This window comes from Triturus cristatus, chromosome 9, assembly GCF_964204655.1.
Source record: "Triturus cristatus chromosome 9, aTriCri1.1, whole genome shotgun sequence".
NCBI classification, from domain to species: domain Eukaryota; kingdom Metazoa; phylum Chordata; class Amphibia; order Caudata; family Salamandridae; genus Triturus; species Triturus cristatus.
In genome coordinates this window covers 1256794457-1256820702 of record NC_140592.1, presented here as the reverse complement: position 1 = coordinate 1256820702, position 26246 = coordinate 1256794457, and the positions used below count along the sequence as shown (strand labels likewise).

At 45.9% G+C, this 26246-nt stretch overlaps 1 protein-coding gene across 3 annotated transcripts in view; it reads left to right on the top strand.

The window, feature by feature from the left end:
• PRKD1 (protein kinase D1) overlaps window positions 1–26246 on the top strand; it is a 937657-nt gene that overhangs the window by 723089 nt on the left and 188322 nt on the right. For all 3 annotated transcript variants that reach the window (XM_085627361.1, XM_085627360.1, XM_085627362.1), the window contains 3 exons: window positions 1695–1818; window positions 8046–8123; window positions 18392–18671. In XM_085627361.1, coding sequence (XP_085483487.1) covers window positions 1695–1818; window positions 8046–8123; window positions 18392–18671 — 482 coding nt within the window. The remainder of the gene's footprint in view (window positions 1–1694; window positions 1819–8045; window positions 8124–18391; window positions 18672–26246) is intronic.

The following is a 26246-nucleotide window of genomic DNA, read 5'->3' as shown; positions in this document are numbered from 1 at the left end:
ACAAATCTCAAATTGATCCAGAGCAAGTGAAGCCGGAAGAAAATGTTGAGTCTTTCAATGAAGCGTTATTAAATCACCCTCTACCCCTCTGGTCTGCGAACAGGAATCATGTCCAAAACAGTAATGGCCAGGGCATGATCTGAAATCAGAATGGAGCCAATTTCGCTGAAGAAAACATTTTGAGATATATTTTTGTTCAAAAATATAAAATGATCCACTCTGGATAATGATCCTTGGACTGTGGAATAGAAACTATAATCTCAGGAGATGGGATTACAAAGTCTCCATCTGTCAATCAGAGCTCTCAGAAACACGGCGGAGCAAAGCTTCTTATGCATTTTATGCAGTAGGAATTTAAGGGCGCATGGATGGTCTAGAGAAAGGGTCCATTATCTGATTTAATCACACCCCAATAAAAAATAATCATACACATATTGAAGACACTTTCCCTCCACATTATTCTAGAAATTATATTTATCCTGTGTGGGAGCTTGAACATTAAATATCGTCAAGGGAATTTTGTTAATCAAAACTTTAACAATTATCCACCTACCATCATCGTCAGTTTCCTGGGAAAAGACAGTAAAATCTAACCTTTTGTTACAGTGAATAATAGCACGATTTCTCTTGTTGAGGGCAGGGGAAGCAAGGACCGTCACCATCCAATTCCTTTCAAGTTTCTGCGCCTCAAGTTCAGAAAGATGAGATTCCTGGAGAAGAATCAAATCTGGATGAAATTTATCTAGATGTGAAATAACTCTCTGCCTCTTTTTGGGGTTAAAAACCTTTTATATTGCATGAAATAACTCAGAGCGATATTAACAGTAAAAATGTAGTAGTGCACTTGGTCTTCACCATTGATCACGAAAAACAGTGCAATAGAGAACAAGCAAGTGAATAAAATGAGGGGAAAGTCCAAATGAAAGAAAGAAAGAAAAGAAAAAAGAGGAAGACACAGATAAGAAAGAGGGAAATAAGATCAGAGCAAAAAGGACAGTATATGTCAAAAAAGTGATGACTGAAAGAACGTACCTGACTGGACTGAGGAAAAGGGTATAGGGTGGTGACGACACCGAGTGAAGGTTGTATGACCAGGGAGCAACACACTTCAACGCCAATTTTTATGATTTGATAAACAAGGATGAACAAGGACTTCACTTTATTGACGCATCTGCGGCGGAAACTAAAGGGAAAATTGGTTGTTTGAAGTTTGATTATTCATTTTTAGCGGGTACACTAATCAGATGTATCTAATTTTGGTGGTTTTCTCTCCTTTTCTTTGTACCCGTGGCGGAACAAGGGCCGTCCCCCTGTATATAATTCAGCCCCGTTTGCCTTTTGTGATTCCGAGACTCCGCAATAGTAGGTCATAAATGCCGCTCCACCTCTAACGTCTTGTTTCCAAAACTGACCTTTCTGCTCCAGAGTTAGTTCACTTGATTATCTGAAGGTGTTTGTTGTTATGGTCAGTAGACTGACCAGACACCAATGTGATACCAAGTCAATTATACCATAGTTATCTAAAGTGGTCAGATCCATTTTTTGTCATTTCCCTAACAGTTTTGTTGGGCTATTTCTGGAATAATTCAGCAATAAATCTTGCAATGCCACGGGACCCATATTAGCGCCTTGTCCGACACATGTGGAAAGTCTAGTTCAATTTGATATTTCCTCTATGTTCCTTTTATTTTCAGCCCTTGTGCCAGCAACAACATCCCCCTGATGCGAGTGGTGCAGTCAGTCAAGCAAACGAAGCGGCAGAGCAGCCTGGTGCTGAAGGAGGGCTGGATGGTGCATTACACCAGCAAGGACACTTTGGTGAGAAGTGTGTGGACCTCATGTGTGTCTCTCTCTGTCTCTCTCTGTCTCTCTCTGTCTCTCTCTCTCTCTCAAAATGGAGTGGCACACATAGAAGCAATGCTGTGGCATAGAGTGGAGCTGTAAAGGCCTACAAATCCCTCCATGACCAAAGACTAGCATACATGAACTACCGCTCGAACCTCCACCAACCATTCAGAAACCTTCGCCTGCCTCCCTCGCACAGACCCCACGCATCCGTTGTAGCCACGGCGGAGGCCGCTCCTTCTCCCTCTTCACCGCCAAGTGACGTGGAATGCCCTCCCCCACTACCTCCGAACATCCCCCTGGTTGATGGACTTCAGAAAGAGACTCAAGATCTGGCTCGTTGACTAGCCCAGGACCTGGATACCCTCACGGGTGATAAGCTGTGATCTTTAAATACTGATTGATTGATTGAACATTGAGACATATAATACAGATGTAAAAAAGACCAAGACTATGCCCTAAAATTAAGTCAAATCCTTGGGACAGGACAATGTCCTTGAGTGGGACCGCGCACCCTCATGAGAGACTGCCCTTAGTTGCAGGCACACATGCAGGTGCGGGAGACCCTGGAGTGAAGCTTCACAGAAATGCAGCATTGTGCCACGGGTGCCAAACAAGGTGCATTGCTGAATATTGATACACATCCTATTGCCTAATATTCAGAGTTCCACACAGAGGAAGTAAGCACACAGAGGGAGTATGCACTCAGAGGGAGTATGCACGCAGAGGGAGTATGCACACAGAGGCAGTATGCACGCAGAGGGAGTATGCACGCAGAGGGAGTATGCACACAGAGGGAGTATGCACGCAGAGGCAGTATGCACGCAGAGGGAGTATGCACGCAGAGGGAGTATGCACTCAGAGGGAGTATGCACGCAGAGGGAGTATGCACACAGAGGCAGTATGCACGCAGAGGGAGTATGCACACAGAGGGAGTATGCACACAGGGGGAGTATGCACGCAGAGGGAGTATGCACACAGGGGGAGTGGCGGTCTCCTGCTGCACAGCGGTATGAGTAGATGGCAGGACTGTGCTCCAAAAAATAAGCTGTACATGTAGGGTTTGGGAATAAGCCCTAGGACGGGGTCTCACATGTGTGGGACAGCGTTGTGTAGTAGTGCTGCAGAGAGGGGCGGAACCGTGCTGTAGACATCTGCAAAGTGCAATGGCAAACACTCCGTGAAGCTATTCCCTAGTCACCCTTGCAATGCAAGATCACACACTGGTGCAAAGCTGTAGCAAAGGCATGGAGTACATCACAAAGCCACAAAGTGGGGTAGAGCTGTGAGCTGGGTGTTCAGTACCGTGCGGGGCTACATACTAAGAGACAGGCTTCCGCATTGAACTAGTCCTTTCGCTGAAGAGATCTCCTGCAGCCTGGTGGTTTGCAGGATGCTTTGAAGCAACATGATAAGGTACTTTTTTCACCAAAAATGTGATTGAATGAACAGCAGCAGCTGGTAGCTAGCATTACTGCAGTACGGCAACATCGGTATTGCCCCAAACATCTGGACAGATGGTGCAATCTATGATATGACAAGTCTGAGCTCCCAAAACATTGCTGCAGCAGCCTGTACCACCTTATAAGAATCTCTAACCTCAAATTAATTTATAAAATCTCCTAAACTTGCACCTCCGCTACATTTGCCACCCACTTGGGCCAACCTTGTCACATCGCATTCGACCATACCTGGCCTCTCCGTTACCTAGAGACATTTCCCAAACTCCCATCAACCTCCTTTTCCTGCCTTGACTCGCTGGTGCTTCTATGCCTTGCTTCACCAACTTGGATGGCTTAGAAACTACTGGGATTATCTTCTATCTGAAACCATGCCCCCAACATCCTCTTCTGTATAAGCGTTGACTGCTCGGCCACAGGTAGCACAGGAAAAATATTGTTCAGTGGAAGGAGTGTCCAAACTCACCATTGACATTGCGTAGCTCCCCCTAATATCAACAGGGTCTGGCGAAAAAGAGGACATTTTCTTCCCTATTTGTGTTGTGATAATGGCCAGGGCCAGGTGGGGTTGTGTAGGAAAGGAACTTAGCATGCACCTGAAACTCCCCATATTGAGCTCACTTAGCATGTTTTTAGGATCCTAATGTATCCCTCCTGCAAGCCAGTCTTTTTACCAACTCTTATTTTTGGCATTTATCCAACAAACAAATTCAGTACAAGGTGCAATAGAGTTGCGCCTGGTTTATTAGCAATGTGACAGTCGAATATGCATATGCATCCTTTTTGCAATAAATGGTTGAAGTGAAGCCAACTCCTTCATGGCAAACAAGCATGGCTCATGCATGGGTCCCAAAATGAGTCAATCATGCTTCCCAGATCTTTGCATGTTTCTTTGTGCATCCCTTAGCTGGTAGATGGATTTTTTGCACAATACACATTTGCCCATTCCCCGCAACAGCTCTAGAAGGGGAGGGAGATTGACTGGTATTGTAAAAACCCAAACCGGTGCTTCTTATGGGAATTCCGCCGCTACCATGTGTCCTAGTTGTGCCAGTTCGAGGGACAAGTCATTGAGGGGGTGGAGGACCCCTGGTAGCATGTTAGATATGGCATACAAGTACGCCTGAATCATTACACAATCCCTGCTTATGTGGAGTTAGCTCCATTTGGGTACTTGACATCCGAAACACTGTGTGGAGGGGATGCTACCCACCCTCCAGATGTGCTCTGCTGTAAAGCATAGGGTTGCCCTGTATTTGAACATAATCAAGTGGAGTGTTAAAGAGATCGCTAGCTCCCAAGCTGCCATCTAAGGCTCACACCAGTCACTTTCTTACAGGGGACCAATGACTGCCTCCCAGGCCCTCACCACTTCCTGTGTCTCATTCTAGGGCATTAGGTACTAGAGTTCCAAGTACCTGTGATGTTTTATTTCCCCCGAGCAGGCTGACAATCAATCCAGCTTCTAATGGGTTGTATTCAGACACATTTCTCAAATGCTCCTGGTGTCTCGCTAATGAATGCCTAAGTTGGAGGTTTCTGAAGAACTGGGTCTTGTGAATGCCTAAAGCTTCAACTAGGTCAGAAAGCGACATCAAGTGTTTCCATACATTTCCCACCCTGGGTATGTATATTGCATCCCAATGCCTTAATCTACTCAGCTGGTTCTCTGATGTTTGCCATGTTTACTCCAGAGTGGAGCTTCCCGGGACACTCTTAGATGTCAGCCCATCCATTCAAGGGCCATCAGCCAATCACCGCCTCGGTAACTGGAGGTGTGACAAGGGGCTCTTGAAGGTGCAGTAGGACCAGCTATGTCATTGTGGCAAGTTCCAGTATTGGAGCTGGGTTGCCAGTTGCATTGGTGCTGCCCAGTCATCTAACTGTACATCTCCCATGGTCCTTCCGCCTTCGTACCTAGAGTGCACACATTTATCATATGGCACTCTTGGCGCTTTATTGAAAAATCCACTTTTTGCTGCCTCTTTTGTAGCATCTATCCAAAATACGTGCATCCCAAGCTATTTTGGAAGTAGACCTGTTCCTCAAGTCTGTTGAGACTTTCCATCCTTCACGTCTGAGCACCGGTCATATACGCCTGCCTGTCATCTCCTCAGATTGTGAGGAAGGCCTCCACGGACATGGCTGCATCTTTTAATGTTCTTAACCGAACCTCCCCATTGTGACCCTTCGGTTCCATCTTAAGTCTCTCCAGCGCGACGCGCAATGCATCCTTCTGTCACTGCTGTCCATGAGTGTTCAACATACGATCCACAACCTCTCTTCCAGAACGAAGAGTGGACCACCATTGCTGCCCCCGGCACCCATTCAGCAATGTCACGAAATCTGACATCTCCCCCTTCGCACCCAGTCTTTCTCTCTCTGCCATAACTCTAAGATTCTGCAGCCCATGTCCCCACCTGTGGTTCATATCGCTAGAAATATCTGCCACATCACACATGTCACCGGGTAGAGTCCCTATCAATGACCCAACAGATCTGAGCCACCATCTCCCTTCTCCATCTAATGTCTCCAGAACCTCAAAGCCTATCTGTTCCACAATTCTTTGAAATCCCAGATATACTTATCTATGTAGGACTGCTTGATGGATGGCACCAGAGATCTTACGGCCAAATGAAGAGCCCTTATTGGGCGTGTGTGTCACCTTTACATCCAGCCTATGAAATCTCTGTCACTGTGAATAAGAGACCTTATGGAGGTCGAACAGGAACGCATCCTTGCTATACGTGTACATGCACATGTGGAAGCACGCTGTATGAGTTAGAGGACATAGGGACATTGCATAGAACTGTACACGTGAGTTTTCTACACCTGCTACTGCTGTTAATGTGAAAGGTGGCTGTAACTCTGATTAGAAATCTGAATACAGAGGCTATCACATCACTCATAAGTATCATATAATGTGTAAACTTTAGTCCAATGAGTCAAGGTCAGGAAAAGTCCAATCCAAGTTCTTTTTTATTGTTCAAAATCTTCATGTAACAAAGTGACATCAGAAGATACAGCCAACACGTGTTTCGTCACTCGCGTGACTTCTTCAAGGCTGTATGATTTGTATAATACAGTAAAAAACAACAGAAACAATCGGAGGTTATCTATATGTGTATATGCAAACCACTCTATTCCAAAGAGACAGGAACAAACATATACATTGAGACTAAAGACTTTGGGCAGAGGCAATAAAAGAAATAAGAGGTCTCAAAATCCATCAATAAATACCAGTAGGTATAACACCATAGTGTGTGGCTATATTCTTAGGTCAAAAGATTGTGACGATTAGAAGGAAAAGAGACTTTGAAACCCGTTGGAGCCAGCCAAGGTGCAATATATTTGCAAGCCTCGATAGAGTGTCTCCGACACCCATCAACTGAAGAGAAAAGAGGGGAAAGTCTTGTTGTTCAGGAGCACACACCTCTTATGTTTACTGTATCATACACATTTTGCAGCCTTGAAGAAGTCCCTGTATTCATGTTATGAGCGGTGGTCTTTAAATCCATCGCACGTTTTTGACACCATTGGTGGAAGGGTGTCTGAAATCAGCTAGCACCGCAGTGCTTTTTTGATACTATTTGTATTCTCAAAATACCCACCTGAATTTGTTGCACAATACGAAGTGCGACCCTGTAAACCACTACTACCATTTTTGTATTTCTAATTAGAAATCTGGTAAGTCGGTATACGTGTTACTGACTGTGATATCTGGGTACACCTATTACTTCTGGGCAATGTGTGATCTGCTGTACCTTTATTTGCAAATGTGGCAACTAGCTGTACCAGTTGCTGGTGGCAATGTGGCAGCAATCTCTCACTGTAAGTGGGACTGTAGGAGCGGCATAAACCCATTCTTGATGAGCTGACAGAAGACCTGACGTGCCTCTGGTGGGCAGGTTCAGGTTGGCTCTCTGTTGTGGGCATGCAGAGTCTGGCAGCCTGTGCCCGGTCAGGGTACTGTGGAGACCTACAGTCACTCATGTAAACCATTAACTCGAACTATGGGCTAGTTGATGGAACTAGGTCACCGAGCCATAACATTCAACATTTAGCTTTCTTTGTTTATCTGGAGACCTTTGGCTGAGAACGCCAAGTCCTTTGTGGAGTGTTGTCTCCAATGCCAACTATGCGTGGGCGATGGTTGTTGCCCACGTGCCACCAGTGTTGAAAATAGTCTGGAGGGGGAGACCTAAATCCATGCAAAAGTGCCTTTCAGTCACATTAAAAGCTCACTAGTGTCGCTGTATCTTACATCCCCACACACCACTAACCCTTGAGTACAGCCAGACATTTCTTTTGGGGTTTCCACAGTAACTAACATCGAGGTATAATTGTGGAGGCAATGCTTGTTGCAGGTCAGTGGTGGTGCTGCTTTGTGAGAGCCCCACATGTCCAAGGCTGGAGAAGGAAGGTCACGAGGGGTGTGGTATCGACAAAGTGTCACTTCACTTGGGGCAGTGATTTCCCTGGACAGACACTGTTAGGCGTGGAGTGCCTGCACTTTATTTTCACTTTGTTAGAGAGAGCCCCAGCACCTGTCAGCAGTGGTGACTACCTTCACTGGGACATTACTGACACTTCTCAGAAGGAAACTGGTTCTAGGATATAGTGAGCTCCTGCTCCTCTGTTTCCATCTCAAGCACTGGCCTGGGGCATCACAGATCCTTCCACCACCACTGCCAGTTACAGGGAATATCTGACAAGTAACACTTTCATTTTCTGTTTCAGAGGAAAAGACATTATTGGAGGCTGGACAGCAAGTGCCTGATCCTATATCAGAACGACACCAGCAGCAAGTATTACAAGGTACGTCCAACATTTGTTCATTCCACATCTCCTGCGCCAAACGTGGTAGGGGCAGTGGCGTAATAATACACCAGGCAGTGCGGGGGGGCCCTGAGCTCCAGGGGGCCCCTCAGGCACTACGACAGGTGACAGGCCCCGACCCAAGAGCTCCTGACTCGGTTCGGAGTATGGGGGCCCCTCGATGTATTTGTAGGGGGCCCCCCTCAAGTTTCTTTCCGCCACTGGGTGGTTGTACCTGCACCCGCTGTGCTGATAACCGCACGCCATCTCTGCAATCACACCACCTGTGTGACTATCAACAGGTGTACCTGCACCCGCTGCGCTGATAACCGCAGGCCATCTCTGCAATCACAGCTCCTGTGTGACTATCGACAGGTGTACCTGCACCCGCTGCGCTGATAACCGCAGGCTATCTCTGCAATCACACCTCCTGTGTGACTATCCTCAGGTGTCCCTGCACCCGCTGTGCTGATAACCGCAGGCCATCTCTGCAGTCACGCCTCCTGTGGGACTATCCACAGGTGTACCTGCATCCACTGCGCTGATAACCACACGCTATCTCTGCAATCACGCCTCCTGTGGGACTATCCACAGGTGTACCTGCACCCGCTGCACTCATAACCACACGCTATCTCTGTAATCACGCCTCCTGTGGGACTATCCACAGGTGTACCTGCACCCGCTGCACTGATAACCACACGCTATCTCTGTAATCACGCCTCCTGTGGGACTATCCACAGGTGTACCTGCACCCGCTGCGCTGATAACCGCAGGCCATCTCTGCAATCACAGCTCCTGTGTGACTATCGACAGGTGTACCTGCACCCGCTGCGCTGATAACCGCAGGCTATCTCTGCAATCACACCTCCTGTGTGACTATCCTCAGGTGTCCCTGCACCCGCTGTGCTGATAACCGCAGGCCATCTATGCAATCACACCTCCTGTGTGACTATCCACAGGTGTACCTGCATTCGCTGCGCTGATAACCGCAGGCTATCTCTGCAGTCACGCCTCCTGTGGGACTATCCACAGGTGTACCTGCACCCGCTGCGCTGATAACCACACGCTATCTCTGCAATCACGCCTCCTGTGGGACTATCCACAGGTGTACCTGCACCCGCTGCACTGATAACCACACGCTATCTCTGTAATCACGCCTCCTGTGGGACTATCCACAGGTGTACCTGCACCCGCTGCACTGATAACCACACGCTATCTCTGTAATCACGCCTCCTGTGGGACTATCCACAGGTGTACCTGCACCCGCTGCGCTGATAACCGCACGCTATCTCTGCAATCACGCCTCCTGTGTGACTATCGACAGGTGTACCTGCATCCACTGCGCTGATAACCACACGCTATCTCTGTAATCACGCCTCCTGTGGGACTATCCACAGATGTACCTGCACCCGCTGCGCTGATAACCGCACGCTATCTCTGCAATCACACCTCCCGTGTGACTATCAAAAGCTGTACCTGCACCCACTGCGCTGATTACCACACGCTGTCTCTGTAATCACGCCTCCTGTGTGACTATCGACAGGTGTACCTGCACCCACTGCGCTGATTACCACACGCTATCTCTGTAATCACGCCTCCTGTGTGACTATCCGCAGGTGTACCTGCACCCGCTGCACTGATAACCACACGCTATCTCTGTAATCACGCCTCCTGTGTGACTATCAACAGGTGTCCCTGCACCCACTGCGCTGTTAACCGCACGCTGTCTCTGCAATCACAGCTCCTGTGGGACTATCCACAGGTGTACCTGCACCCGCTGCACTGATAACCACAGGCTATCTCTGCAATCACGCCTCCTGTGGGACTATCCACAGGTGTACCTGCACCCGCTGCACTGATAACCACACGCTATCTCTGTAATCACGCCTCCTGTGTGACTATCCTCAGGTGTACCTGCACCCACTGCGCTGTTAACCGCACGCTGTCTCTGCATTCACGCCTCCTGTGTGACTATCAACAGGTGTACCTGCACCCACTGCGCTGTTAACCGCACGCTGTCTCTGCATTCACGCCTCCTGTGTGACTATCAACAGGTGTACCTGCATCCACTGCGCTGTTAACCGCACGCTGTCTCTGCATTCACGCCTCCTGTGTGACTATCAACAGGTGTACCTGCACCTGCACCTGCTGCACTGATAACCGCAGGCTATCTCTGCAATCACGCCTCCTGTGGGACTATCCTCAGGTGTACCTGCACCCACTGCGCTGTTAACCGCACGCTGTCTCTGCAATCACGCCTCCTGTGTGACTATCCTCAGGTGTACCTGCACCTGCTGCGCTGATAACCGCACGCTATCTCTGCAATCACGCCTCCTGTGTGACTATCCTCAGGTGTACCTGCACCCGCTGCACTGATAACCACACGCTATCTCTGTAATCACGCCTCCTGTGTGACTATCCACAGGTGTACCTGCACCCACTGCGCTGATAACCGCATGCTATCTCTGGAATCACGCCTCCTGTGTGACTATCCACAGGTGTACCTGCACCCACTGCGCTGATAACCGCACGCTATCTCTGTAATCACACCTCCTGTGTGACTATCCACAGGTGTACCTGCACCCACTGCGCTGATAACCGCACGCTATCTCTGCAATCACGCCTCCCGTGTGACTATCAAAAGCTGTACCTGCACCCGCTGCGCTGATAACCGCACGCTATCTCTGCAATCACAGCTCCTGTGTGACTATCTACAGGTGTACCTGCACCCGCTGCGCTGATAACCGCACGCTATCTCTGCAATCACGCCTCCTGTGTGACTATCCTCAGGTGTACCTGCACCCGCTGCACTGATAACCACACGCTATCTCTGTAATCACGCCTCCTGTGTGACTATCCACAGGTGTACCTGCATCCACTGCGCTGTTAACCGCACGCTGTCTCTGCATTCACGCCTCCTGTGTGACTATCCACAGGTGTACCTGCACCCGCTGCACTGATAACCACACGCTATCTCTGTAATCACGCCTCCTGTGTGACTATCCACAGGTGTACCTGCATCCACTGCGCTGTTAACCACACGCTGTCTCTGCAATGATACCTCCTGTGGGACACAACAAACTACATATCAAAGCCCATGTGACCTTCACGAGGGATTCAATCATTTATCCCAGAATCTGATACTAGACCTGTAGTTCAATGTTTTCTCCTATCACGGTTGGAGTACGGAAACTTCCTACTCAAGGATCCCTAAGACACACTTTGCACCTCCGACAGGACGGCTACCTGCGGCATCAAGGGTGGTGGAAGGAGGGAACTGTCTTCATGCGCCCTGAGTCTATTCCAGGACAGCGCTGCTTGTTACATTCAGACTGGCCTGTTCCTGGAGCAGAGCTCTCCATTCACTGAATCTAACCTGCTGGATCTTAAAGACTATTGGCCGGAGAGTTAGCGACAGCCTATTCAGATGACGATTGGTCAGAACTTATGTCGACCACACCATGCGAGAAGTCCGGCTGAAGTACGCCTACTTCAGGATCCCCAACAACTTGTACTGGTCCCCACTTAAAATACATAAGCCTAGACTGATACCTAATGATGCTGGCTGGGGGGGGGACGGGGGGGACGTCGGGGAGGGATGTGACTCATACCATATATTGTGGACTTGTCTGCAACCGGTCCCGCATTGGCATGAAATAGGGGGCATGCTGCATCTTACTAGTTCGGGCCACATCCTGGCCACCGCTAACCTCGCTGTCCTACTCGACTCCTCCGACACAGAAGGCACCACATCGCATACGATAATAATTAAGTGTAAATGAGAACCACAGGCTAACTTGGGTGATAGATGACTCACTTTCCCTGTTAGAATACATATACATAGAAAGTTGGGGAGGTGTTCTGGAACAGAGGGTGTGGAGCGCGGATGCCTTCCTGAAGACAACCCCCGTTGTTCAACAGGTACATGTCCTGGTTGTGGGCGATGTCTTCGCCCTGCCTCAGGACAGGACATGATAGGGGCGGCAGGAGGGCTTTGTGATGTAGCTTCAGTCTCATGGTAGTGGGTTCTTTGTATAATGTTGCTTAAGGAGGTGCCATCAGCATAATGCGATGCAGGGCGCGCAACGAGATTCGTTTGTTTTTTCCCGTAACTTACCTGAAATCGGCCGTATGCCGCATTTTGCAACCCCCCCATCCTACCCCTCCTCCGCCCCACGTCACCGCTCCAGTAACAGGACCTATACGGGCCGTGGCTGCAAATAACTGAACAAAAATAAAATAAAACGAGCAGGCAGTGGTTCCGTGGACCGCTGCATACTCATAAAAATGAAACTCAAACATTTAATTTTCTTTTTTTAAACAAATCCTGATTTCCTTTAAGGAAAATGGGGTGCATTAAAAAAATGTTGACTTGTTTAAAAGCAGTCACAGACATGGTGGTCTGTGACCCCAGAAGAGTACCATCCGTGTGATGGCTGTTACCCCTAATGGGTGGCATGCTGCCATCTTCCTCTTTAATATTCATGAGGTGGGTCGATTGGCAACCCACAAGGAATCACAACATTAAAAAAAGAAAAGTTGCATAAATTAAGAATCGCAGTTAGGAAATCACTGTTCCTAATGTACGTACATCTGGACCAAAGATGGATGTTTTCGGGCGGCCCTTGTTCTCCTCAGTGCTCAACACTCTTCTCCCAGAAGGATGAGTCTTCAAAAAACAAAGAACCCTTGGTTGTATAAGACTGTTATAAGGTTGATACTAGCACCCTACAATAATATGGCATCTTTATTTCGCTCATCACTACATCATGACAGTAGCCATATAATTGTTTTTCTTACCGCCACATCTACTTACCTAGACTTACCTTGTGACTTAGTGCTGAGTTTGAGGGGATGCTATATTTTTGCCCCGTGATATATAAAGCATGTCATATAGTGATGATGCAGGGAACCTACCACAGTCCTTCACAGCGAGTGCTCCCAAGCTCTGGAATTGTAGTCCCTCGTAGGTAGGGAAGTTTCACACAAACACCTCCTGTTCCAAAGCCACCTCCTGTTTCATCCTCCCCAAGTTATCTTTGGTGTTCCTGTTTCTCTGAAATCCTGATCAGTCCTGGGCAATTACACATACATTTCTCTGCCTGTGATGCAATTCGTGTATATTCCGGGTGCTGATATATGGTATTAGGGAATGGTCCTTTTTCACAATTTTCACTTTTGCCACTGTATAATAATTGGCATTTCTATTCCCCCAGCTTTTTTTGTTCCCTTTGAAAGCTTTCTGACACCAAATAGGTGTGTGTTGGGATCCTCTGATAAATACAGATCTCTCTATCTGACCTCGGCTTCCAAAACAGCTCCTTAAATGCACCTTTTAGTTTGCGTTGGTGAAGCAGCATCAGAACTGCAGAGGTCTCTCATAAAAGAGCTCCAAGTGTTGCTTAGCTGCACACTCGACAAAACAGATGTATTGCTGCACACGTTTTTTAAAGCACTCCATAGCAGAGCACTTTTATAAACACATCGACTGCTACACACTTTGCTGCATTACTGCAGACTTTCAGAAAACATCTCAGTAAATGTACGATTGAACACAAGTGTACTGTAACTGCACGCATGCATGGAAGGCTTTGCTGCATTACTGCAGACTTTCAGAAAACATCCCAGTAAATGTACGATTGAATACAAGTGTTCTGTAACTGCACGCATGCATGGAAGGCTTTGCTGCATTACTGCACACTTTCAGAAAACATCTCAGTAAATGTACGATTGAATACAAGTGTTCTGTAACTGCACGCATGCATGGAAGGCTTTGCTGCATTACTGCACACTTTCAGAAAACATCTCAGTAAATGTACGATTGAATACAAGTGTTCTGTAACTGCACGCATGCATGGAAGGCTTTGCTGCATTACTGCACACTTTCAGAAAACATCTCAGTAAATGTACGATTGAATACAAGTGTTCTGTAACTGCACGCATGCATGGAAGGCTTTGCTGCATTACTGCACACTTTCAGAAAACATCTCAGTAAATGTACGATTGAATACAAGTGTTCTGTAACTGCACGCATGCATGGAAGGCTTTGCTGCATTACTGCACACTTTCAGAAAACATCTCAGTAAATGTACGATTGAATACAAGTGTTCTGTAACTGCACGCATGCATGAGGCGCTTTCCTGCATTACCGCAAACTGTTTGAAAACATCCCAATAACTGCACAATTATTTAAAAGTGTTCTGTGCACGCATGCATGAAACCGTTGTTGTATTACTGCACACATTTAGAAAAATCTCAGTAACTGTACAATTTAATAAAAGTGCTCTGTAACTGCCCACACATGCATGAGGCACTTTGATGCATCACTGCACACTTTTAGAAAACATCTAAGTAACAGTACAATTCAATGAAAGTGCTCTGTAATGGCACGCTTGCATGAGACGCTTTGCTGTATCATTGCACACTTTTAGAAAACATTCAGTTACTGTATAATTCAATAAAAGTGCTCAGTAACTGCACACATGCATGATGCGCTTTACTGCATCACTGCACACTTTTAGAAAACATCGCAGTAACTACAATTTAATGAAAGTGCTCAGTAACTGCACGCATGCATGATGCACTATACTGCATCACTGTACACTTTTAGAAAGCATCTCAGTAACTGTACAGTTTAATGAAAGTGCTCTATAACTGCATACACATGAAATACTTTGCTGCATCACTGCACACTATTAGAAAACATCTCAGGAACTGTACAACTTAATGAAAGTGCTCTGTAACTGCATGCTTACATTAGACACTTTGCTGCACCACTGCACACTTTTAGAAAACACCTCAGCAACTGTACAATTTAATGAATGTGCTCTGTAACTGTACACATGCATGAGGCACTTTGATGCATCACTGCACACTTTTAGAAAACATCTCAGTAACAGTACAATTTAATGAAAGTGCTCAGTAACTGCACGCATGCATAAGACACTTTGGTGCATTACTGCACACTTTTAGAAAACATCTCAGTAACTGAGCAACTTAATGAAAGTGCTCTGTAACTGCATGCTTGCATTAGACACTTTGCTGTACCACTGCACACATTTAGAAAACACCTCAGTAACTGTATGATTTAATGAAAGTGCTCTGTAATGGCACGCTTGCATGAGACGCTTTGCTGTATCATTGCACACTTTTAGAAAACATTCAGTTACTGTATAATTCAATAAAAGTGCTCAGTAACTGCACGCATGCATGATGCGCTTTACTGCATCACTGCACACTTTTAGAAAACATCGCAGTAACTACAGTTTAATGAAAGTGCTCAGTAACTGAACGCATGCATGATGCACTATACTGCATCACTGTACACTTTTAGAAAGCATCTCAGTAACTGTACAGTTTAATGAAAGTGCTCTATAACTGCATACACATGAAATACTTTGCTGCATCACTGCACACTATTTATTAGAAAACATCTCAGGAACTGTACAACTTAATGAAAGTGCTCCGTAACTGCACACATGCATGAGACACTTTGCTTCATCACTGCACACTTTTAGAAAACATCTCAGTAACTGTACAATTAAACGAAAGCTCTCTCTAATTGCATGCTTGCATGAGACGCTTTGCTGCATCACTGCACATGTTTAGAAAACATCTCTGTAACTGCACGCATGCATGAAATGTTTTGCTGCATCACTGCACACTTTTAGAAAACATCTCAGTGACTGTACAATTGGATAAAAGTAATCTGTAACGGCACGCATGCATGAAACACTTTGCTGCATTACTGCACATTTTTAGAAAACATCTCATCTGTGAAATTGAATGAAAGTGCTCTCTGACTGCACACATGCATAAAACGCTTTGCTGCATCACTGCACACTTTTAGAAAACATCGCAACTGTAGAATTTATTGAAATTGCTCTGTAACTGCACACGTGCATCAATGCAATTTAAAAAAAAATATCTCAGTAACTGTACAATTTAATGAAAGGAGTCTGTGACTGCACGCATGCATGAGATGCTTTGCTGCATCGCTGCACAATTTTAGAAAACATCTGAGTAACTACAATATAATGAAAGCGCTACGTAACTGCACACATGCAGGAAACGTTTTTCTGCTTCACTGCACAATTTTAGAAAACATCTCAGTAAATGTATAATTTAATGAAAGCGCTACACAAATGCGCACGTGCAGGAAACGTTTTTCTGCTTCACTGCACAATTTTAGAAAACATCGTAGTAAATGTACAATTTAATGGAAAGGGCTCTGTAACTGCACACATGAAATGCTTTGCTGCATCACTGCACACTTTTAGAAAACATCTCAGTATTTTACAATTTAATAAAAATGCTCTGTAACTGCACACATGCATGAGGTGCTTTGCTGCATCACTGCACACTTTTAAAAAACATCTCAGTAACTGTACAATTTAATGAAAGTGCAATGTAACTGCACACATGTATGAAACGCTCTGCTGCATCCCTGCACACGTTTTGAAAATATCTCAGTAACAGTACAATTTAAATAAAGTGCTCGGCAATAGTACACATGCATAAGACGCTTTGCTGCATCACTGCACAATTTTAGAAAACATCTGACTAACCCGTTACATTTAATGAAATCGCTACGTAACTGCACACATGCAGAAAACGTTTTTCTGCTTCACTGCACACTTTTAGACGACATCTCAGTAAATGTACAATTTAATGAAAAGGGCTCTGTAACAGCACATATATGAAACACTTTGCTGCATCACTGCACACTTTCAGAAAACATCTCAGTAACTGTACAATTTACTAAAAGTGCTCTATAACTCCACTCATGCATGCAAAATGTTGCTGCATCACTGCACACTTTTAGAAAACATCGCAACTGTAGAATTTATTGAAATTGCTCTGTAACTGCACACGTGCATCAATGCAATTTTACAAAAAATATCTCAGTAACTGTACAATTTAATGAAAGGAGTCTGTGACTGCACGCATGCATGAGATGCTTTGCTGCATCACTGCACAATTTTAGAAAACATCTGAGTAACTACAATTTAATTAAAGCGCTACGTAACTGCACACATGCAGGAAACGTTTTTCTGCTTCACTGCACAATTTTAGAAAACATCTCATTAAATGTATAATTTAATGAAAGCGCTACACAACTGCACACGTGCAGGAAATGTTTTTCTGCTTCACTGCACAATTTTAGAAAACGTCATAGTAAATGTACAATTTAATGGAAAGGGCTCTGTAACTGCACACATGAAATGCTTTGCTGCATCACTGCACACTTTTAGAAAACATCTCAGTATTTTACAATTTAATAAAAATGCTCTGTAACTGCACACATGCATGAGGTGCTTTGCTGCATCACTGCACACTTTTAGAAAACATCTCAGTAACTGTACAATTTAATGAAAGCGCAATGTAACTGCACACATGTATGAAACGCTCTGCTGCATCCATGCACACGTTTTGAAAACTTCTCAGTAACAGTACAATTTAAAGAAAGTGCTCTGCAATAGTACACATGCATGAGACGCTTTGCTGCATCACTGCACAATTTTAGAAAACATCTGAGTAACCTGTTAAATTTAATGAAAGCGCTACGTAACTGCACCCATGCAGAAAACTTTTTTTTGCTTCACTGCACACTTTTAGAAGACATCTCAGTAAATGTACAGTTTAATTAAAAGGGCTCTGTAACTGCACATATATGAAACACTTTGCTGCATCACTGCACACTTTCAGAAAACATCTCAGTAACTGTACAATTTAGTAAAAGTGCTCTATAACTGCACTCATGCATGCAAAATGTTGCTGCATCACTGCACACTTTTAGAAAACATTTCAGTAACTGCACAATTCAATGAAAGTGCTCTGTGACTGCACACATGCCTGAGACGCTTTGCTGCGTCACTGCACACTTTTAGATAACATCTCAATGACTGTACAATTGAATGAAAGTTCCCTGTAACTGCACATATGCATGAAACACTCTTCTGCTTCGCTGCACACTTTTAGAAAACATCTCAGTAACTGTACAATTTACTAAAAGTGTTTAGTAACTGCACACATTCATGAAAAACCTTGCTGCATCACTGCACACTTTTAGAAAACCTCTCAGTAACTGTACAATGTAATACAAGTGCTCCCTTACTGCTCACATGTATGGGCCGGCACCACCACTGTGTACTTTTACATCAATCATTTGATAGTTAACACCCCAGAAATAACAGGGAGTTTGGGGGCCAGGATTAGTGGCAATACTTACTTTCCGGTGATTCCGTTTTCATTTCTTTCCATTTCAGGAAATTCCACTCTCTGAGATTTTAAACCTGGAACCTGCCAAGAACTTGACTCTGCAGCCTGCCGGCACCAACCCACACTGCTTCGAGATCACGACAGCCAGTATGGTGTACTACGTCGGCGAGAACCCGCTGAACGCGCCCAGCACGCCGCCCAGTAACAATGTCGCGACCAGTGGTGCTGGCCTGGAGGTGGCCCGCATGTGGGAGACAGCCATTCAGCACGCCCTGATGCCCGTGAACCCCAAGGGACTGAGGCCGGGGTCGGTGCATGGGCACCACAGTGAGTTTAGTGGGCCATGGTGGGCTTCGCTTGAAAAGGGTCAGTGGGCGGGATATAAAGAATAGGACATGTTGACAAGCGTTTTCTGATGCCACAAAGGAGGTGTGGGTCTGCAGTCTACCTGTTGGTGCCGTATAATTGTCACCATTAAGCTGACATCACTGGGTAATAACGACATTTAGTGGGTAGAGTATAGTATTGGCTGAGATGGTGCCTACAATCTGCTTCCCAAACAAAAGGGGGCACTGTTGCGTTCCGGCTGCACGAGGTAAGGTTGCCAAAGGTGAAGTAGTAGACGGGATCCATGATATCATTGGCTGAGGTCTTGGAAGAGGTCATCATCATCCCAATAGGATGGGAATCTGGTGTGTCCCTCTCTGGTATGGGTGGAAGAGAGAGAAACTGACTGCCAAGTTGTAAGTAGCTTGCCCAAGTCCTCTGCCTCACAGGCATCACCTCAGACCCTGCAAATGCCTGATTTTTTTGCCACCTGTTGCATGCCCTCGCCTTCTTTTGTTACAGGATATCAGGTTGGCAGCCCCTGCTAGTGTTTGCTAATGCTGAGTCGAATGTGTGGCGACTGCCTCTTGCCCTCTCACTCCTTACTCTATTGCAGAGATGCCAGTGCCCCATTTCAGCGACAACAGTTTGTCAAATACCTCATGAATGGCTTTGTTAAGACTGTGTTAAGTCTGTATTGGCTTGACAACTATCAGGGAATCCCTCCCAAATGGAATCTGTTTTTATATTTACCTAGTGTGGTCCTCACCACAAGGCGGCAAGCTCTTCGCTGGTAACAAATAGGTGCTAATATTACCCAGCGGAAGCTCTGCCCATAGGCCCTAAAGTTTAAAAGATACTTGTGATTTTCCATAAGACAAAATGATACCTTACCTGATTCAGTAGCATGCACACACCAAGTGGATCCCTGGCATGTTAATGTGTAAGCGTGTGGGCAACTTATCTCAAAAAGGCCCTTTTCCTATTCAAGAGGTAAAAGTTGTCTTAAAGGTCTGTTTTTATTCTACACTTGGCAGATAATGTACAATGCAGCCAAACATAGGAAAAAGGTAATAATTTATTATGAACTAAGTAAAACAATCCAGTTAAAACGGTCACTGTTACTGAAAAACAATAAATCATACAGAATACAATGTAAGATTGTTCAGTAAATAGGAACAAACATATATGAAAGAGTCTCTGGTCCACTTCAAGTGCAAAACAGGCTGCCGATTCAGGACAAGAAGGGCTTACAAAAAGTGTAGTATTTATTTATACCATGCTCTTCACCCCTCAATCGTAGCAAAACAGCGTCCATGCAATTTAACTAGATTCACTGCCATTTGGGGATCATACCTGCTCCAATGCAAATCTCAAAACCTTTTTGAAGAAAAGTGGCCTTTGCCATTTTCGTCTCTCCAGAAAGGAAGGCTGAGCAAAGACACAGAGTGTGGACTAGTGTTGCAAGTAGGCCTGGGTGTGAAATTCTCCGCTTGCAGAGTTTTTCCCACCCCACTTAGCGCACAGAGTACCAAAAAACTGTGCCTCGCGTAGCTGAGTTTTTTCCTCAATCGCGCTTCCCAAATTTAACTTCGCAAGTGAGGAAAATCTTACTTCAGACTACCGCCCGGTGTATTTTCTCAACACAGGCGGTTGTGGATGGTCGCTACTGCTTGCGTTGAGAAACCTTCCATTCGCGTTGAGGAAGCTGCCGCTCGAGTAGAACATCTACTCGAGCAGCAGAAGGAAGTGGCGTCATCTTGCGCTGCACATGGTGCAGTTGGTGCTGATTTCCCAGTGAAGGAAAAACATCAGCTGCTAAAAATCCGCGTAAACGGCGCGACCTTACGCACTCTGCCACTAGCGGAACTCCGCATACCCCGGCATAGTTTTTTGGTCACTTCTCAGAATTCTGCATAGCAGAACTCGGCCCAGGCCTAGTTTCAAGCCTCGAGCCCTATAGGCGGCAGCATTAACAACCTTTGAATGATGTCCACGCGCATCTACACTCCATTAGAGGGGTGCATAGGAAGCAGGTACGGATAAATCGATGTCTCATTATTTTGGCCAAGGGAAAAGAAATATCACTTATGCTGTTTCTTTTCTGATAAACTCATGACAATGTCATCTAAATGGTTTTGTGCTCAAATCCTCAGTGCCCCTTACAACAGATAAAGCTCTGTTTTTTGCCAGAAGTTTAAAACATCCTTTGGAAGTTGACACCTTCTATAATGCTTGAAGATGTAGAGTGCACTGTGTGTAATTTAAATATCTTGACCAGAATGGATGTATAGCATGGACTGTTGAAGAACATGCCAAACGCTGGCTCTAAAAGTATATTGTGTTGCATGCAAAAAGATAACAATTGAAGAAATAACACAAACCTTCACACTAGTATACAGCACTTGTAACCGCCCTGGGTTTAGGCAACACTCTTCTACCCAGACATATTTGTTTACAGTGCGCACAGGCACTCCTTGTCCAGACGTGTGTGCACTCTTTTACTCTGATCCAAGTGTTTACATAAGGTACATGACTCATTTATTCAGAGCTGGGTGTTTATAGTGTGAACAGCAGTCCTGATCTGAGGCCAGAATCTTTACAGTGTGATCAGCACTCCTGTTCACAGACCTGGGTGTTTACAACTCAGACCTGGGTGTTTACAACTCAGACCTGGGTGTTTACCACTCAGACCTGGGTGTTTATAATGTGTATATCACTCCTCATCTGACTCAGTATTTACAGTGTGACCAGCACTCCTATTCCCAGAACATAGTGGCATATTTACAAGGGGATTGCACCTCCGGAGCATCACTTTTTACGACGTTCCAGTGGCGCAACGCCCTGTTCCATATTTACAAAGTGGCGTTAAACATGGAGCACACATCGAAGTAGCCAATCGCTATTATCAATCATCCCTATGACACAGGCACCCTTGCACTTTGGTGCAAGGGTGTCTGTGTTGGCATTAGACATATTTTAGCGCCTGCCAAGGAAAAACACGAGGTGCGCTTTATTCCTGTAAATAAAGTGCATCCCTGCATTTTTTTAAATGGCGCAGCACTAAACATTTGGCACTGTGCCGGCCCATTTCCTTGTGCATATGCCCTATGTTCTGGGAATAGGAGTGCTGATCACACTGTAAACACTGAGGCTTAGGAATAGGAGTGCTAATTTGTTGTTAGTGCTAGACAACTTTAACACCACTCTTAGGTGACACCAATTGCCAGCAGTGAAAGCTCTGGGCAAGGACATGCAGAGTCTTCAACTCGACCAACTTGCTCTTGCCCCCACACACAGAGTAGGGCATACACTCGATCTAGTGTTCACCAATATGGCTTTTGTGGAAACTTTACGCCCAATCCCTCTGGTGCGGTCACATCATCTGTCCATCCCTATAAGCTTATCCCATGTTAGGACACCAGTAAATCATGCCCTTGCTCCCATGTGGGCACAACGATGGCCTAAGGTGACCCATTAGAGGCTTAGTTAAGCCCTCAACAATAGACGTCTGACTTTTGGCTGCTCTGTCGACAAAGCCAGCAGTCAATTTGATGGCTGGCTCAGAGGAGCACTTGAGCAAATCTCCCCCATTACAAGATAGCCGCACGTAGAAATAAACCACCAGAAGGATGGCTCAATGATAAACTCTCAGTGCTTAAAATGAAATGTAAGAGGCTTGAGCGCCTTTGGCGCAGAGCCTACGATGCAGGCTGCAAAGCTGAGTACAAGATAGCTTTGAAAACCTATCACCTGCGTATCAACCAGTCCAGACGAGATTATTATTCTATGAAAATCTCCACTTCCAATAACTCCTCTTGAGAAATCTTTGTAATTGTGAAATCTTTCACCTCGCTATCTTCTGTCTCACCCTCCTCCCTTCTGTCTGAAGAGTTACAATGCCCTGGCCTCATTTTTCTATGAAAAGGTTGAAAACATCTACACCTCCTTTTCGGCGGAAGCCAGAAACCACCCTCAGCTAGCGGCATGATTTGACACCTCAGTGAACAGTGTCAATCTCAAGCATTTCTGGCCCATCCAACTTAAGGAACTTGCTTCCCTTTGCACTGCCACCAAATCTGGATCCCCAGCTGACCTCATCTCCCCCTCTATCTTGGAGCAGGGCTGCGAAAATATTCAGCGGGTACTATTTGAACTCATCAACCTCTTTCTGTCCGCCGGATGTGTCCCACAGCAGTGGAAACACGCCATGGTGGTACCCCTTCTAAAGAAACCCCTACGTGACCCGCTAAGTTGGAAGATTATTTACCTATTTCTCTGCTTCCTCTGTTCTGCTGTTGCTGAGAATCAGCTCTTCAGCTATCTGGAGTCCAACAATCTCTTGCACAAGACTCAATCTGGCCTCTGCCCCTCCTACAGTACTGAATCCGCCTTGCTACTGACCTCTGAAGTGGCTTGTTGGTTCGTGGAGTAGGATGACACGGCGGCCATCTTGATGCTAGACCTCAGTGGAGCCTTTGACACCGGCTCTGAAACTGTGGCATTGGCAGCAATGTTTTGTGCTGGCTGACCTCATTCTTGCATGGACTTATATTTCAGGTCTCTAAAAAACCCTTTAGCTTGCGGGGCACATCTTGCAGCAGGGAGTTCCCGAGCGCTGTTCACTCAGCCCAACCCTTTTCAATGTATTTGTCCGCCCCGGCAGAGGTCATTGAGTTACATGGTTTTCCATTATTTCATTCGCCGATGGCAAACAGATTGTTATCACTCTATAACAGAACAGCGACTCTGGCCTCCTCCCTTCGCCTATGCCTGTCAGATGTAGTGGCATGGATGGACTCCAACTGTTTAAAACTGAATGCCGAGAAGATGGAGTCAGAATTGATTCTAGGCAAGCACCTCATCATGTGGGCCAATGCATGGTGGTCTGATAGCCTCTGCCATGCCAAGCCCAAGGGTACGACTCTGGGCATCTGGTTCGACGGAACACTCTCCTTCGATGCCCAGATTACTGTCCTCACAGGCAAACAGTTTAGGATGTTGAGATCCTTGAGGAAAATTCTACCTCCCCTCCCTGAATCCACCCAAAAAACAGTAGTCCAGGCCCTGGTGATATCCAGGTTGCCCTACTGCGATGTCCTCTATATGGGTGTATCCCAATCCTGTCTGAACAGACTTCAACGGGTCCAGAATGCAGCTGCTCGAGCACTGCTCAAGCTACCCAAGCAAGTCTCTATCAGTCCTGCACTGAGAAAGCTGTACTGGCTACTGATAAGGCAAAGAGTTACCTTCAAGGCACTCTAAGCCCTTTCTTCTCAAGGTCCTTACTAGCTTAGGTCAATGGCGAGACCCTGAGTACCATCGAGGGGCCTAAGATCAGCCGGAGCTAAATGGGCCATCATTCCAAAATCCAACAGGGCCAAAATAGGAGGCTCTTCCTTTGACCTTTTCGAGCCCAAAATCTGGAACGCTCCCCCTGTGGAAATTATGCTAGCCCCCTCCAAAATCCTTTCCAGAAAAAAACATAAATCCTTTTGAATCTGGTTGAGTCTTCTTCATGTGCTGGGCGGCCTTGTTCACTTAAGTCAGTTTCATAGCGATGGGACACTTCGCAAGGAGGAGCCATGAGCTCTATAAGTTGCATTATTATTATTATTATTATCAGCACTCCCGTCCTCAAATCCGAGAGTTAAAAGTGTTTACAACAATCCTAGTCACATACATTGTTTACAGATGTCAGCACTTACAGTATGATCAGCAAACCTATTCCCAAACCTCAGTGTTTACAGTGGGATCAGCACTCCTGTCGGCAGACCTTAGCGCTTACAGTGTGAACATCCTCCTTCTGCAGCCATCAATGTTTACAGTGTGTACATCACTCCTCTTTCTAGACTTTGGTGTTTACTTTGTGTACAGTGCTCCTGTTCCAGGATTTCGGTGTTTACAGTGTGAGCTTCACTCCTATTCTCAAACCTCACCGTTTACAGTAGGATTAGCACTCCTGTCCCCAGACTTTAGTGTTTACAGTGTGTACATCACTTCTGCTGCGGACTTCAATGTTTACAGTGTGTACATCACTCCTCTTTCTAGACTTAGGTGTTTACTGTGTGTACAATGCTCCTGTTCCAGGATCTCGGTGTTTACAGTGTGATCTGTACTCCTATTCCCAAACCTCACCGTCTACAGTAGGATTAGCTCTCCTGTCCCCAGACTTTAGTGTTTACAGTGTGTAAATTCACAACCCCCCACCCCAATATATCCGCTCTCCACTCACTCTATGTCCTTCTATCCTCTCTGACAACATTTCCTGAAGTTCTTAACCTCCTGTCCAACCTAGCCAAACCCCTCATACCTAACAGCCCCTTCACCCCTCACTCCACACCCACTACCCTATCTCCCCCCTCACACATCAGTCCACCCTCCCCAACTAACCCAGACCACGCCCCCTCAGTATCTCCCTTCACCATAATGGCCCAGTGCCTACACGAGATTGAACTTGACCTATCTAATTTGATTACTAAACTTTCTCAATTCAGGAAAGATTTTATCTTCCTCAGCTACACAACCCCCCCTCACCATAAAATCACCTCCCACCCCTCCCCCCAAAATCCCTTTAACTCCAAACACAATCATTGGAGATCGACTCCTCTTCGCTGCCGTATACATAGACCTTGCCGCACCTCAAACAATCTCTCCCCGTCCGACCTCTCTGACCTTTGCAACTCTTACCTTCCCAGTTTACCAACCGCCAACCCTCCACTCCCCTACTCCCACATCCCTGTTATCCTAGAGACTAATAGAATCCCCTCCTCCCCCGCCTCTCCCAGACCACCGCCCCAACTCACATCGATCCACTCTTGCCCACCTCCATATGCAACTCCACACCACTTACATGTATGCTTGTCAACTGTCACTCCGCAGTCCAGCATGCCGCGGAAATCTCGGAAACTATCCTGAGTGAATCCATTATATTGCATTCCTCACAGAGACGTGGCTCAATGACCACTCAACGAGCATACTAGACCTACTCTCCCCCCCCCCGATACTCTATGCTTAGAAAAGATAGACATGACAGATCTGGAGGTGGTCTAGCCATTATCTTTAAAAATGAACTTCAGCTATCCCTTGTCAATAATTCTGGCTACTCCTCCTGCGAATACCTGGAAGCTGAACTGACAACTCAAAACTCCCACCCAATTCGTCTACACAACATCTATCGCCCTCCTGGAGTCCCCCAGCCCTTCATCGAGGACTTATCTGAGCTCCTGACACAATCCTCACTATCCAACTCAAAAAACCTCTTTCTTGGAGATCTTAACCTCCATTGGAACGACTCTGATGATCCTACTATCTCCCGCCTCAATAATCTACTTGAGATCAATGAACTAAAATAACTATGCCTATCCCCTACTCACACTAAAGGAGCCATACTTGACGCCATCCTTTCCAACGAAAATCTGGCCTCCGTGACTAATATCGTCCCCATCGACTGGTCTGACCATCACCTTATACTGTTCACCATTGCGACCACTGCAAATCTCCCTACCTCCAAAATCAACAGACCTAAGAAATTGACCAGGAATCTAAAATGTAACCCCCCTGGTGTTCTTGAGT